Below are 16,966 nucleotides of genomic sequence, written 5' to 3'. Positions count from 1 at the left end.
TAACGGGCTGAGGCTGTGCACCAGGCCATGCAAGAGAGACTACCGGCATCATAGTTAGCACATTAAACAAGAGACAAATGATATTCACTCCGAGTTTGGTGGATATTGAAATATGAGAGAAATCTACCGTAGATATTTATGGGCGCCTTCTTAGCTAAAAAAAATAAAATAATAATAATAATAATAATAATAATAATAATAATAATAATAATAATAAAAAAGGTTCGTATCACTAGTGGCGTTTTCACCTCCTAAAAGTCAAAGCAGCGACAGGGCTCCTCGGGTGCTTGAGTCTCCCTCCGACCTGCTGAACACTCTCTCTCTCTCTCTCTCTCTCTCTCTCTCTCTCTCTCTCTCTCTCTCTCTCTCTCTCTCTCTCTCTCTCTCTCTCTCTCTCTCTCTCTCTCTCTCTCTCTCTCTCTCTCTCTCTCTCTCTCTCAAGGAGGCCGCGATGCAGAGATTGTCTTCTGCTCATCTCTAGCAACAAAATGCACGGTGCACATACAGTTTATTTTATAATGAGCTTCAGTGTATTTTGGGGGTAAGTAATTTTCATGATAAAACAACTAATCTAAATATTTCGTTTTCATTAGCCGTCCGGGAGAGATAATGAAAGACATGATTGCGATCTTTAATTACTTAGTCTAAAAATGTGAGGCAATGAATAAAACATCCTGATACACGAGATTACCTAGATAGAGCCTGACAGTACACCGTCCCGCCCTTGTCGTCAATAGATATGAACAACTACAGCTCGCCCTAAGTACACACCCATCGCCCGGCCGCGGCACACACCCCTGCACACCCCACCACACCCCACACCCACCCCTGCACCCCACCACCCTGCACACCCCAGCACACCCCTGCACACCCCACCACACCCCTGCACACCCCGGCACACCCCTGCACACCCCTGCACACCCCTGCACACCCGGCACACCCCTGCACACCCCAGCACACCCCAGCACACCCCAGCACACCCCTGCACACCCCACCACACCCCTGCACACCCCAGCACACCCCAACACACCCCTGCACACCCCAACACACCCCACACACCCCTGCACACCCCACACACCCCTGCACACCCCAACACACCCCTGCACACCCCACCACACCCCTGCACACCCCGGCACACCCCACCACACCCCAGCACACCCCTGCACACTCTACCACACCCCTGCACACCCCAGCACACCCCTGCACACCCCTGCACACCCCTGCACACCCCACCACACCCCGGCGCACCCCACCACACCCCAGCACACCCCGGCACACCCCAGCACACCCCTGCACACCCTACCACACCCCTGCACACCCCGGCACACCCCTGCACACCCCAGCACACCTTTCACCCGCCCAGCAACACGTGTCACTGATACTTGTCGCCACACAGTCATAACGTGAGGCCTATCGACGGGAGGAGGGGGAGGGGGTATTTAAGTCCAAAAATACTGAGTGGCTGGCGTCAGGTGGTTGGTAGAAGCGGTTGAAATTTACATTATTATTATTTTTGGCTGGAGGGCAGAGCGAGTGATAAACAGTGATAAGCAAATGAAAACAGTAGGCATCACGCTGTTCAAACTCAGACAGACGATGCCATAAACAAGACTCTAAAGGCTGGTATTATAAGACACGTTCACTTCTCACATCAACTATTTATGAAGGTCAAAGAAGGGACCAGTCGGGTTCTAATGAGTGTTTCTTTAGGCTCATGCTGCTGGGGAAGGATCACACTGCCACCAGGGCCATAAAACTACTCCTGGAAATGCCCTCAACTCATACGAAAGCCTTGTCAAATATGTGAACTTGGGCGACGAAATGTTTTAAAATGCGATACATAATTTACATTCAGGAAGACGTCGTAAGACTCTCCTCCTGATAGAGTTAGTCGTACGAAGGAAACAGTTAGAAGTATTGGTGATCCGGGTTAAAAAGTGTATAAGAAAGTAAGACTGGTCAACTCTTGCATTAGGAGGATTGACAGCTTAGCCCTTTGACTGCGGAGTTCCTACAGTCAGACATCACCAAGCTACAGGAATGGAACAAAAAGTGGCTGCTACAATTCAATGAAGAGAAATGTAAAGTCCTGCACCTTGGAAGGGGATATCCAGCACACCAATATCACATGGGAAACACTCCACTATCCATTACAGAGGCAGAGAAAGACCTGGGACTGTATGTTACCAGGCTACCACTGAGAGCCAAATCCATGACAATCGCAGCGGACGGGTAAGATTCTGGTCAACTCTTGCATTGGGAGGATTGACGGCATAAGAATGAACTAGAGTAGCTACAACAGACTCTCAGCCCATCATGAGAAGTGAGGAAGATTAATATGTGTGTCCCTTCTCCAGCAGGGTGGGCGGCGGGGCGGCAGAGGTTCCGGCAGCGGCCCGAGAGTGTGGAGGTGGTGGAGGGCGAGGACGTGTTGCTGCGCTGCGAGGTGCTGGACCAGGAGGGGCGCGCCCAGTGGACCAAGGACGGCTTTGCCCTGGGTGAGTGTGACGCTGTGTTGTGTTGTGCTGTGTGTCCTTCCTTCCTGCCCTCCTTTTTGCCCTCCTTCTTTCCTTCCTTCCTTCTTTTTTGCCCTCCTTCCTGCTCTCCTTCCTTCCTTCCTTCCTTCCTTCCTTCCTTCCTTCCTTCCTTCCTTCCTTCCTTCCTGCCCTCCTTCCTTCCTTCCTTCCATCCTTCCTCCTTTCCTTCCTTCCTTCCTCCCTTCCATCCTTATTTCCTTCCATCATCCCTTCCTCCTTTCCTTCCTTCCTTCCGTCCTCCCTTCCATCCTCCCTTCCATCCTTCCTTCCTTCCATCCTTTTTCCTTCATTCCTTACTTCCTTCCTTCCTCCCTTCCATCCTTATTTCCTTCCTTCCTTCCTTCCTTCCTCCTCTACTTTTCTTCCGTTCATTTCCTCACTCTCAGGACCAGGATTAGCGAGCTCAGCAGACCAAGGATGGATTTCCCCTGGATGAATGCGTTGTGTTGTGAGTCCTTGCTTCCTTTCTTCCTTCTCTGCTTCCTTCCTCTCTAAAACACCTATCTCTATGTATCTATATATCTATGTTTATCTATTTATCTGTCTGTCAATCAATCTATCTATCTATCTATCTATTTATCTTTATCTGTCTGCCTATCTTTGTCCTGGTAGCATTTCATCCAGTTTTGCCTCCCTCGTTCCTCCCGCCGTCCCCTCCGTGTTAAGGGCTCATCATCTCCCACAAAGGGGAATTACCTCCCCCTCCCTCACCGTCCCCAAGCACACCCCGCCTCCCCTCCCCGCCCCAAACGTAATTCACTTCATTCCGCTCCCACTCGTCCACACAATTATTCCTACTTTTTACACGCTGAAACATGGCTTTTTGAGTCCACGGCAAAATGCACTGTTTTACCCTCCCAATGAGCCAGTGCCCTGTGCCTTCACGCGTCCCCTACCTCTGTCCCCTCCCCCTGTCCCTTCTTCCTTGTCCCCTCCCCATGTCCCCTCTTCCTTGTCCCCTCCCCGTGTCCCCTCCCCCTGTCCCCTCTTCCTTTTCCCCTCCCCGTGTCCCCTCCCCGTGTCCCCTCCCTACGTCCCCTACCCCTGTCCCCTCCCCCTGTCCCTTCTTCCTTGTCCCCTCCCCCTGTCCCCTCTTCCTTGTCCCCTCCCCGTGTCCCCTCCCCGTGTCCCCTCCATACGTCCCCTACCCCTGTCCCCTCTTTCGTGTCCCATCCCGTGTCCCCTCCCGTGTCCCCTACCCCGTGTCCCATCCCCGTGTCCCCTACCCCTGTCCCCTCCCCCTTTCCCCACTTCCTTGTCCCCTACCCCTGTCCCCTCCCCGTGTCCCATCCCCGTGTCCCCTCCCCGTGTCCCCACCCCGTGTCCCCTCCCCCGTGTCCCATTCCCTACCCCCCTTCCCCGCTGGGCCACAGACGCACCACCAACCGTCCTCTGCCCCGTCCGTCCTGGTGCAGGCTCATGAATATGTATGATTTAATTTCCCTCCGACACGGGCAAAAAAGGAGGACAAATAATGGCTTATACAGTGCTTCTCGCTCATCAGATTTTGCACCGTTTTTTTGTGTGTTCAGCGCTGCATGTTTGGGGCGTAATTGCGCGGAAGCGTATCTCAGTCAGTGGCACAGTTTACACTCCTCACTTTTCACGGGCCTGTCAAGAGGCGGCTGTGGTGGCGGCGGCAGTAATGTTGGCGCGGGCAATTACGGCGGTGGGAGTGACAGCGGCGGAGGCGGAAAAGAGGTAAGTGGGTAGGCAGCATCAATGGAGCAGAGCGGCATCTTTGTAGCGCACCAGTTGAGCTAATGGGGCAGAGGCAGTACGGAGAGACGGTAGGCAGCATCAATTGGGCAGGGCGGCATCTTTGTAGCGCACCAGTTGAGCTAATGGCGCAGAGGCAGTACGGAGAGTGGGTAGGCAGCATCAATGGGGCAGGGCGGCATCTTTGTAGCGCACCAGTTGAGCTAATGGCGCAGAGGGAGTACGGAGAGAGGGTAGGCAGCATCAATGGAGCAGAGCGGCATCTTTGTAGCGCACCAGTTGAGCTAATGGCGCAGAGGCAGCACTGAAATAGGACGGCAGCATCCCAAGAGTGGCTGCACGTGTAATAGATGGGGAGGCGGTGGCCGATGGTTAGCGTGCGAGTTCCACCGATGCACGCAGACACTTTCAACCATCGACGAGTGGCGGAAGACTACCTTCATGCTGCCCTGGTATTCAATCAACCCTAACTTCAGCGACTTCGTTCAAGAGGAGCACCGGAGGGCAGCATGGGACAAGCAAGAGTCATGCACCACGGCAGCCACTATAAATAAAATTCGCCTGCACCACTAAAGGGCTGGGGTCGTCCAAGAGGCCCCTCAAGGCAGCACTTAAAAAAACGCGGATAACAGAGATAAGGGCACAGCATCATAATTGTCACTACATTCGTACCATCTGCGGGGGCATAGAAGAATTAGCAGCAATGCATTATAAAACCAGCAGAACAGCATCGTGGAGAGACAGTAGCAGACCAGCATCAGAACAGCCCAGCATCATAGTAGCGGTGGGAGTTAACAGAAGCAGAGAGAACATACAGATAGCAGCGTAGCATCACAACAGCAGCACAGCATCGTGGAGAGACAGTAGAAGGGCAGCATCAGAACAGCCCAGCATCATAGTAGCGGTGGGAGTTAACAGAAGCAGAGAGAACATACAGATAGCAGCGCAGCATCACAACAGCATCGTGCTAGTGGTGGGAGGTAACAGCGGCAGAGAGAACAGACAACAGACATATATTGGCAACGCAGCATCATCGTATGTATTATGTCAGCGGCCGAGGCAATACCGGAGAGTGGGTGAGTAGGTGTGTGCAGCATCAGGGCGGTAGTTGTGTCAATGAGTAAAGTTATATCAGAACAGCGAGGCGCCTCCGTTGTTCTTGTTAATCTGGGACGCCGTGGCTCCCGTGGGATGTGTCGCAGGATTACACCGCCGCGCCCAACGATCCCTGCCCAACATCCGCCGCCAGCCGCCCCCCGCCGCTGCCTCCCTCCCTCCCGCCGTGCCGCCGCCTCCACGCACGGAAGTTCCGGCCCAAAATACGGATTAACCAGGGCAATTTTGAGACGGGCGTAAAAACGGGCGACTAAATTTATGAGTTGGTGGCACGAGGGGCCGAAGAGTGGTGGTTGGACGTGCGTCGCCGCGGCCAGACCAGCACCAGACCCCGCCACGCCTAGCAGCCCTGGCCCTGAGGCTGCTACTGATGCTGCTGCTACAACACTTGATACTAATTCTACTACTAATTCAACTTTACTGTTTAGATAAGATAAAGTCCTCCGTCTCCTCCTCCTCCTCTTCCTCCGCCTCCTCCGCCTCCTCCTGTTCCTCTTCCTCTTCCTGTTCCTCTTCCTCTTCCTCCTCCTCCTCTTACTACTACTACTACTACTACTACTACTACTATACTACAATTGTTGAAAGAAGATAAACAGACAGACAGAGGGAAACAGACAGAGAGACAGATACAAATAAACAAAAACAAATTAAGCAAGAAAGAAAGAAAGAAAGAAAAAAAGAAAGAAAAAAGAAAGAAAGAAAGGAAACAAAAAAAAATAGCAGACGAAAAGATAGAGACAAGAGACAAACTAAAAGAACGAAAGCAGAAATAAATAAAGAGCGAGAAAGACAGATAGACAGACAGACCAACCAACCAACAAACAGACATAACGAAGATACAATACACTTTCACCAAGACCAAAAGTCCCTTGCTATGGCTGTTTTCCTTACACCAGCCGCATTAATCAGCCATTCCCTGCGGCACGAGAGAGTTCATTTGTGTGTGTGTGTGTGTGTGTGTGTGTGTGTGTGTGTGTGTGTGTTAATAGACCTCTCCGGGAATACAGATGTGCCGGAGATGGAATAAAACACCGGTCCAAGTTTCCAACATTCCGGCGTCCAAACTCACATATTCGACAAAGCTTTCGTAGGGGTTTCGCTCATTGCCAGGGGTAGTTTTATGACCCTGGTGGTAGATGGACCCTTCTTTTGTACCATGAACCTAAAATAAACACTCATTAGAACCCGGCTGCTCTCCTATTTGGCCTTTGAAAGTAGTTGATGTGAGAGGTTGAAGCCTTTGACAATACCAACCTTTGTGTGTGTGTGTGTGTGTGTGTGTGTGTGTGTGTGTGTGTGTGTGTGTGTGTTGGAGAGTTTCTATAGCAACACACTCCCCCGGGGCGCCCATAAGCCTTCAACATATGCAATAAATAGCTCTGTGGGGGGCGAAGGGTTTCTGGCGTGGGCAGTAGCGATGGGGCGTCTCCAGGTTACCGTACATTCTGCCGTCAATATTACCTTCCCTTCCTCCCCTGACACCACCCTTCGTCCCTCCCACCCACGCACGACCGCCATTCTTCACAGCGGTTTGTTCATCGGAGTGGTTCTAACATCAAAAAGGGTCCTGGTTTTGGTCCCTCCCCCTCGAGTATTGCATCCGGAGCCCACACTTTTAAACTTCTCTCGCTGGTATACAGTTTTCTGCTTCTCCTGTACTCGATGCCCGAATTATTGGCCCATAAAAAAGTGATAGAGTAAGGAGAAGGAAAGTGAGGAATGGATGGATTAAGTAGATAGAAATGGAAGGAAGGAGGAAAGGAAGGAAGGAAGGAAGGATGGAAGTGGATAGAAATTGAAGGAATGGAAGGAAGAAGGAAAGGAAGGAAGGAAAGGAGGGAGGGATGGAGTAAGTGGATAGGAATGGAAGGAATGGAAGGAAGGAGGAATGGGTTGAATGAGTGAACGGTTAACTGGATGATTGACTGACTGACTGAATTAATGAATGAATGCATGAGGGAAGAAAGGAAGGGAACAAGGAAGGAATATGAGGAAGGAAGGAAGATGGAAAGAAGAAAAGCGAGGAAAATGATGCGGGTGAAGACAGTAGAAAACAATGACTGAAGGAAAAAGAAAATAAAGAAGAAAGAAAGAAAAGGAAGGAAGAAAATGAAGTAACGCAGAATACAAAAAAAGGAAGAAGGAATGAACGAATAAACAAACAAAATAATAAAACGAAAATAAGAGGAAAATTAAGAAAAAGGGAAAAGAAAACGGAGCAGAAATGAAAGGGAGAACTGTGACAGAGACGAAAGAATTAGGAAGAAAAAAAATAAGTAGGAGTTGAATGAGAGACACAAAGGAAGGAAAGGAAAACAAAATTAAGCAAAAATGATAGAAACAAGAAAAGAGGATAAGGAGAAGAAAGTGAAGGTAGGAAGAAAAGGAAGAAAAGAAGAAATATCGAGAGAGAAAAAACGAATCAAGAAAAGAAGAAAGAAATTAAAGCAAGAAACAAACACAAACACAAACAAAACAAAAGAAAAACAGACACAAATAATGATAAAATAAAGAAGAAAAGAAAGGAAGATTAAAAGGGAAAAAAATGGAGACTGCAGGAAACAAAAGTAAAATTACAGAAAGGAAGGAAGGAAGGCGAGAAGGGGAAATATAATAAAAGGAAAAGAAACAAGGAAACACTGCAGGAAACAAGAAGGAGAAGAATAAATAGCAGAGGAGGAAGTAACAGCAAGCAAGGGAGAGAAACCGACGAAAAACGGAGGGATAAAAGAAATGAGAGAGAGAGAGAGAGAGAGAGAGAGAGAGAGAGAGAGAGAGAGAGAGAGAGAGAGAGAGAGAGAGAGAGAGAGAGAGAGAGAGAGAGAGAGAGAGAGAGAGAGAGCAGGAGAGACAGATGGAAAGGGAGGAGTAATAAAAACAAGTACGAAGAAGAGGAGAAACTTGGAGATGCAAGGAAGGAAGGAAGGAAGGAGAGAGAAAGAGAAGAAAAGGAGAAACAACGAAACATAGGAAGAAAGAAAGAAAATGAGATGGAATGGAAATTTAGGTAGAAAGACACAGATAGATATACTGAATAGATAGACAGAATGATAGATAGATAAACAGCTAGATAGATAAAGACATGGATAAATAAGTAGATATATAGATAAAGGTGAATGCATAAGATAAACAGATAAAGACGAATAGAAAAAGCGAGTAAAAGAAAGAAAGAAAGAATTAATGAAAAAAAGAAAGTAGCGGGGAAGGAGGACAGTCATAAGAGATAAAAAGATTACGTTAAAAAAGAAGATGAAAGGATAAAAAGGAGAGAGGGGGAAAGAGCTGAATAGAAGAAGAAACGAAATATATAAAAAAATATATATATACAGAGAGAGAGAATAAGGAAACTTATTGATGCAGGAATTAAATTAAAAAAAATTACGTTCTTGGGAAGAGAGAGAGAGAGTGAGAGGGAGAGAGAAGCAAATATCAAATACGAAGAGAGAGCCAGAAAATTTTACCTTTCCTAATTAGAAAAAGTGAAGCGTATTTCTTGTCACAGGTATTAAGGAAAAGTCAGCGAGTATTAAAGTCTCTCCCTTAGCAAATTATAAGAGAGAGAGGGAGGAGGGGAGGAGAGGAGAGGAGAGAGAGAGAGAGAGAGAGAGAGAGAGAGACGCAAACATGTAATTATTCAAGCCTAAGGCATATCCATTATCCTTCAGCTTTGACCCTAATGTGAACGAGGTTAGCCCCTTAAAAGAGAAACCCTTCCGTCTAATGCAGTGGAAGGGGTTTTATGTTCTTTAATTTTATGCGGTAAGGCAAGAAAAACAAAGGTAAATATTCACCCCTAAAGCTGACCCTCTTGCCGCTGACCTAACATGAACATCGATGGGAATAACAATTTTACATTCACACAAGAAAAAGAATCGTTGTATGCATGGTTCATTGTTTTACCGTCCCCTGCTTTCTGTATTAAGGAGAGCGACAAGGAACACGTAACTATGCACGTCAGAAGAGCATTCATCTGTCCTGAGCTGAGAAAGGGACAGAAAAAGGGAAGAAAGAGAGAAAGAGAGAGAGCAAGAATCAAGGAAATGTGAAAATGAAGGAAAAATTAAAATGTTGGGAAGGAGAGAGGGAGAGAGACAGAGACAGAGACAGAGAGAGAGAGAGAGAGAGAGAGAGAGAGAGAGAGAGAGAGAATAATATATAGAAAGAGTGAAAAAAAAATATGATAAGATAGACAGATTCAGTGGTCAATGTAGTAATATGCAGTGGTCAGTGTTCTGTCGTTCCTAACTTTTGCACAGAGGAGAGAGAGAGAGAGAGAGAGAGAGAGAGAGTCAAAGAAAACGTAATTCCTCACACCAGAAGATCAACCTTTTCTCCTGACATATAAGACTCGTCCGTCCAATGCAGCGTTCAATGTAGTCTCGTCTCTCAACCGCTGTATTAAAGGAGAGATACATGATAAACCACGCAACTCTTCACGCCTTCGACATACTCTCTTTGTTTTTCCCCCTGGCTTAACCCGTCCGCTGCGATTGGCACGGATTTCGCCTTCACTGGTAGCCTGGTAACACATGCTCCCCGGTCTTTCTGTCCCTCTGTGGTGGGTAGTGGAGTGTTTCCCATGTGGTATTGGTATGCTGGATTTCCCCTCCCAAGATGCATGACTCCACATTTTTCCTCACTAAATTGTAGCAGCCACTTTTTGTTCCACTCCTGTAGCTTGGTGATGTCTTCTTGTACGAAATCCGCATCCAAGAGGTTAACCTACACACCAATATGATCATTTTTTTTATCAAGGCCTTTATTTTTTTTGCACTTGTAACCTACCATTGTATCTTTTTAGTTTCCTGGTGCTACTTCCACATGTATCCTTAGTTGTATAATCACACTCTGTACTGCCTGGGGGTTGGGATGGCATGCTCCTCCCTTCTCCTTTGTTGTTTTACTTGTAACAATAAACTATCAATCAATTAATCCTCAAATTTAGGCACACAGGAAACACACACTAGTCACCTGTTGTAAGCAAAGGTCTGGGTGTTATCGTCTCGCTGCTTATGGATGAAGGTATAAGGTGAAAATCATGCAAATATTTACTCATTAAACTCGATCCTTTTTCCCCTGACCTATGGAGCCGATGAGAACAGATAACTAACACACACACACACACACACACACACACACACACACACACACACACACACACTTCTCCTCCCGAAATTGACCCCTCTTTCGGCCACCTCTTTGGATTCTTTTCAGGAGCAGTGAGTAGCGGGCTTTTTTTTTTATCATTGTTTTCTTTTTTTGTGTGCGCCCTTGAGCTGTCTCCTTTGTTGAAAAAAAAAAATAAACGTTAATACATTTCCTCCATTGTAAGAAGGGAATAATGTGTTGTCATGTTTCCTTGCCAAACGATAAAGGAGGAAAAAAAAAAAAAAAAAAAAAAAAACACGAGTAAATATTCGCTCTGAAGTTCATCCCTTCCCCCTTGAGGAATAAAACTGATGCAAACGAGTTTACACGCACGAAAATAATAAGATAATCGTTTGTAATATGCAAAGGTTAATGTTTTCTCTCTTAACCTCTATGTAAAGAGAAGCAAAATGAAACAATGTAAATATCCTCTATAAAATGTATGCCGTCTATCCCCTCACCTTTAATGTGGAGAGGTTTACATGAACACACACACACACACACACACACACACACGCAGACAGACAGACACACACACACACACACAGACAGACAGACAGACAGACACACACACAGAGACAGACACACACACACACACACACACACACACACACACACACACACACACACACACACACACACACACACACAAGAAAAAAACTCTGCTTGTCTGTTGTTTGAAGTGGCTATTGTTTCGTCATCTCATTAGTAAGCAATAAAGAGGAAAGGCAAAAATGTTAATAGTCTTGCTGGAAGCTGATCCTCTTTACCCTGACCTACAAAACAAATATGCACAATTATAAAAAAGAAATCCGTCCTGCTGGTGTGTTCTGGCGCTTTCTCACTCAACAATAAGGACCTTAGCGAGAAAAAAAAAATCATTCGTATACTAGACCATTCCCAAATTATATGCAAAAATAACGAATGCGAACTCAACGATAAGGACCTTAGCGAGAAATATAAAAAAAGAATCATTCGTAAACTAAAGCATTCCCTAATCACATGCAAAAATAACAAATGTGAACTGGCGCTTTCTCACTCAACGATAAGGACCTTAGCGAGAAATATAAAAAAAGAATCATTCGTTAACTAAAGCATTCCCTAATCACATGCAAAAATAACAAATGTGAACTGGCGCTTTCTCACTCAACGATAAGGACCTTAGCGAAAAATATAAAAAGAATCATTCGTTAATTAGAGCATTCCCTAATTATATGCAAAAATAACGAATGCGAACGAACGAGCAAGCTGTCTCCTACATAAACAGTAATTCAATCCAGTTAGTGTGTTGTCCTGTTTTCATGTTTAAAAAGAAAACAGACAGAAAAATGCAGTTATACACGGCTTACGTTGATTCCGTTCCCCTGACATAAAACCAGAGCGAACATGTTAACTTTCAGGAAAAGAAAAAAAAAAGTACCCCGTTATAATCAGCGGTCATCGTTTTGTCGTCTCCAAACTTTTGCATATTGGAGCAAGACAAAACCTCGCAAATTTTCAAGTCGGAATTAGATTAACTTTCCCGGGGAGTGTGTGAAAAAGGTGACTGGTACACGGAATAATATCACCCCTTGTCGTGTCGTGTCATTATCAAACTACAAAGAAGAGAGAAAAAGAAATACACATAATCACGCCAGAAGTTGAGCCTCTCTTCACCGTAACCTATAAATTCAATTGGGGGAGATTTTTTTCTACTCGAAGCAAAAGATAAATAATTGTTCGTTGTAAAAGTGTTTAGTGTTCTGCCGTCTAAAAACTTCTGCATGAAAGAGAGAGAGATAAAAGCATGTACAAAAATAGGTCATAAGTTAATTCTCATTCCCCCGACTCACACAACCAATGGGAACAAGTTAATTTGCACAGAAAGAAATAAAATAGTCACCCGTTATTTGCAGAAGTTATTGTTTTGCCATGTCCTATTTTCTTCATAAAGGAGGCTGATAAAAGCATGTCAGAATTCACGCCTAAAATTTATGCTTATTCCTCTGGCCCATGAAAACAATGCGAACAATTTGACTCGAACAAAAAAAAAAAGGAAAAGGAAAAGAATGGGCGGCTTATTTGCAGAGGTCATTGCTTTGCCATGTATCATTTTCTTCATAAAGGAGGCGGATAAAAGCAAGTCAGAATTCACGCCTAAAATTTATGATTATTCCTCTGGCCCATGAAACCAATGCGAACAGTTTGACTCGAACAACAACAACAAAAAAAGGAAAAGAATGGCCGGCTTATTTGCAGTGGTTATTGCTTTGCCGTCTCTCAGTTCCTTCATACAAGAGAAAGACAGAAGCATGAACATATATTCGCCTTAAGGTTGATTCTTATACCTCTGACCCGCGTAAGCAATGTGAACAATTAGGCTCCACCCCCAAAAAAAGAGTGAAAGTTGAAAAAAAATCGCCCTCCATTTGCAAGGTTCATTGTTTTTGGCGTGTCTTTACTTTGTTTATAAAGGAGAGGGATGAAAGCATGTCGGAGCTCACAGCTTGAGTTTATCCCTGTTCCCCTGACCTTTAAAACGACTGTGAACAAGTTAACTCGCACGAGAGAAAAAAAAAGGCCGATATTTCCAGAGGTCATTTTTTCCCCGTCTCTTATTAATGAAGGAGATGAATAAAACCATGAAAATATTGATCCATAATTCCCTGATCCTCAACACCAATACGAACAAAAAATAAAGTTAACTCGCACGAGAAAAAGAAAAAAAAAGCCAATATTTCCCGAGGTCAGTGCTTCCCCGTCTCTTATTTCGGAAGGAAATGAATAAAAGCCTGTAAATATTGATCCCTTATCCCCTGATCCTTAACACCAATACGAACAAAAAATAAAGTTAACTCAGAAAAAGAAAAAAAAAGCCAATGTTTCCAGAGGTCATTGTTTCCCCGTCTCTTATTTCTGAAGGAGATGAATAAAAGCCTGTAAATATTGATCCCTTATCCCCTGATCCTTAACACCAATACGAACAAAAAATAAAGTTAACTCAGAAAAAGAAAAAAAAGCCAATGTTTCCAGAGGTCATTGTTTCCCCGTCTCTTATTTCTGAAGGAGATGAATAAAAGCATGTAAGTACTGATCCATAATTCCCTGATCCTTAACACCAATACGAACTAAAAATACTCGCTCGTTATACACAGAGGTCATTGCTTTCCTTCTCTTATTTTTTATTCAGGAGAGGGAGAAAAGCATGTCAACATTCCAGGCTTAAGCTCACCCCTTCCTCCGTGACCTCTTATTAAAAGTCAACGTGAGGAACCTAACTCGCAAATATACGATACTCTCATCCGGGTACTGAGTCGCTGCATCTCCCCGCTCAACTATGTAAAAAAGCGAAGCAAAAACACGTAAACATTCACTCTAGAAGCAAAGGCTTATCCCCCATTGACCAATAAAACCAATGTGTAGAAGCTTAGGGTCGTATTTTAAAACATTTCGTCGCCCAAGTTCACATATTTGACATGGCTTTCGTAGGAGCTGTAGGCCTTTCCAGGGGTAGTTTTATGACCTTGGTGGTAGTTTGACCCTTCTTCTGTGCCATGAACCTTTAAAAAACACTCATAAAGACCCGATTGATCCCCTCTTTGACCTTTAGAAATAGTCCATGTGAGAAGCGATGGTGTCTTAAAATACAGTCCTTACACGCACACACAGACACACACACACACACGCACGCACAAAAAAATCATTTCGTCCGTTGCCTCGATAATTATGTTTCAGAATCACCGTCACACACGACACTCCGCCCGGCACAAACAGGCGCCGGCTGCAGGACCCGTCAGGCCGCTCATTAATGGATTCAGCGCTCGGCCTCACGAGGTCTCACTGATAAAGGCAACAGTTTTTTTCCCTCGGCGCTGCGTCATTACCCTGATTAGATTATTACATGTTTTCTCTCCCCCCCCCCCCCACCCCCGTTCACCGTCTCCTAATCTGAATGTTTTTGTTTATTCCGTTTTTGTTGTTGTTGTTGTTTGCACGGTCGTAAAAATCTGCGTTTCTTTTTCATTATAGAGTGAAGAGCCGCGAATATTTTTTGGTACAGTGTGTCCTTTCCAGCTGAAAAATGGTGACTGGATGAGGTTTTTTTTTTCTGCGTGTGTGTGTGTGTGTGTGTGTGTGTTTACCATATCGTGTTTACTTAGTTATGGTATACAAACAATTATCTACGCCGTCTCCGTCTCTTGATCGATCAGACTAAGGATTAAATTACTTTATGGTTTATAAGTAGACGATTTCGTTGTCCAGGCCATTACAAGTCCAGTCATGTATGGGGGAACTATGCTAATTGATATCCTTCACGCACATTGTCTACAGTCATCCTTTTCATGTATTGCTGTTGTTTCACCGTCTCCTGCAAACAAGATTATCAATTTTGTCAACTCCCTCCATTGCCCTAAACACTACGTATTCATGTCGTATATTCTCTCTCTCTCTCTCTCTCTCTCTCTCTCTCTCTCTCTCTCTCTCATTTTAATGTACGGTAACTTCATTTTTTCTATTTTTTTTCTTTGTACGGTACGACTGTCACACAAACGGTTATCTTGGTTGCCTCTTTCCACTCTTTCGATAGCAGTGTTGATATCTTTCTTTTTCTGTGGAGGCCATGGTCATCGTAAGTTAATCCTTCTCTATATTTTAATCTTGGGCGGATCAGAACCTCTATTAGTTTCTCCTCCATCACCTTGTCCGTGTAGTGAGATTCCATTCTCATCACTGTCAACAGTTTATAAAGCTCTCTTAAGATCTTGCCAATTTGCTTCTTGGGTGACAAACTTCCATGGACCAACATATCCGGATCATTTTCGTTTTTCAGTATTTTTCATTAACATTGCTTAACTTAGTGACAACCTCTACATATTATTACCCCTATCCAATATCATTCATTTCTTTCATTTAACAGAATTTCCCACTCCTGGATTATCTCGCACACCCTGTCTTGATCTTTTTGCTCTTTCTTACAATCCTCCTCGTCTTTCACTTTCCTCATAAGCTTGACATTATCTCCAGACATGCTTGCAAATTTGTCGCTCAATCCACCTTGTCGTTTGCATATATCAAAAACATAATGTGAGTGTTTGTTTCTTCGTTTATTATTATTTTTGTGCGTGCGTGCGGGCGGGCGGGGGTACGCTTGTGTGTGTGTGTGTGTGTGTGTGTGTGTGTGTGTGTGTGAGAGAGAGAGAGAGAGAGAGAGAGAGAGAGAGAGAGAGAGAGAGAGAGAGAGAGAGAGAGAGACAGACAGACAGACAGACAGACAGACAGACAGACAGACAGACAGAGACAGAGAGAGTGTATCAAGTCAACGTAATAGTGTTTGTGGTGGTGGCTGCTGTGGTGTGTGGTGGTGGTGGCCGGAGTGGTTGTGGTGGCGTTCAAGATACATTACATAAAAATAGGGCCGTGCAATGTGGAGCTCCATTAGGCACGCTCAGCTTACTGTATATTTTTCGCTCTATAATATCACTGTGCGGCGAGCCAAGGTCGTGTCTCAGGGGTTCGGTCAGCGTCTGACGAATAGAGGCGGAAATGTGTGAGGCGGGAAGGCAGCGTTTTGTGGGGGTCCTCTTCTGTGAGTATTTTTTCTCTTGGTTGTCCATTTTGCTGTTCTCTATCACCCAGACAATACTATTCCCCCGTTCTCTATCACCCAGACAGTACTATTTCCCCGTTCTCTATCACCCAGACAGTAATATTCCCCCGTTCTCTATCACCCAGACAATACTATTCCCCCGTTCTCTATCACCCAGACAGTAATATTCCCCCGTTCTCTATCACCCAGACAGTAATATTCCCCCGTTCTCTATCACCCGGACAGTAATATTTCCCCGTTCTCTATCACCCGGACAGTAATATTCCCCCGGTCTCTATCACCCAGACAATACTATTCCCCCGTTCTCTATCACCCAGACAGTAATATTCCCCCGTTCTCTATCACCCAGACAGTAATATTCCCCCGTTCTCTATCACCCAGACAGTAATATTCCCCCGTTCTCTATCACCCAGACAGTAATATTCCCCCGTTCTCTATCACCCGGACAGTAATATTCCCCCGGTCTCTATCACCCAGACAATACTATTCCCTGTTCTCTATCACCCAGACAGTAATATTCCCCCGTTCTCTATCTCCCAGACAGTAATATTCCCCCGTTCTCTATCACCCAAACAGTAATATTCCCCGTTCTCTATCACCCAGTAATATTCCCCCGTTCTCTATCACCCAGACAGTAATATTCCCCCGTTCTCTATCACCCGGACAGTAATATTTCCCCGTTCTCTATCACCCGGACAGTAATATTCCCCCGGTCTCTATCACCCAGACAGTAATATTCCCCCGGTCTCTATCACCCAGACAGTAATATTCCCCCGGTCTCTATCACCCAGACAGTAATATTCCCCCGTTCTCTATCACCCAGACAGTAATATTCCCCCGTTCTCTATCACCCGGACAG

At 45.2% G+C, this 16,966-nt stretch overlaps 1 protein-coding gene across 1 annotated transcript in view; it reads left to right on the top strand.

Annotated features, from left to right (window-relative positions):
- Window positions 1-1,987: 1,987 nt before the first annotated feature.
- Window positions 1,988-16,966, top strand: part of LOC126994159 (nephrin-like) — a 38,961-nt gene continuing 23,982 nt past the window's right edge. The window contains exon 1 of the mRNA XM_050853409.1: window positions 1,988-2,498. Coding sequence (XP_050709366.1) covers window positions 2,339-2,498 — 160 coding nt within the window. The 5' untranslated portion in view covers window positions 1,988-2,338. The remainder of the gene's footprint in view (window positions 2,499-16,966) is intronic.

This window comes from Eriocheir sinensis, unplaced genomic scaffold, assembly GCF_024679095.1.
Source record: "Eriocheir sinensis breed Jianghai 21 unplaced genomic scaffold, ASM2467909v1 Scaffold732, whole genome shotgun sequence".
Lineage (NCBI taxonomy): Eukaryota > Metazoa > Arthropoda > Malacostraca > Decapoda > Varunidae > Eriocheir > Eriocheir sinensis.
The sequence above is the reverse complement of the archived record's forward strand: the minus strand, read 5'-3'. Positions and strand labels throughout refer to the sequence as shown.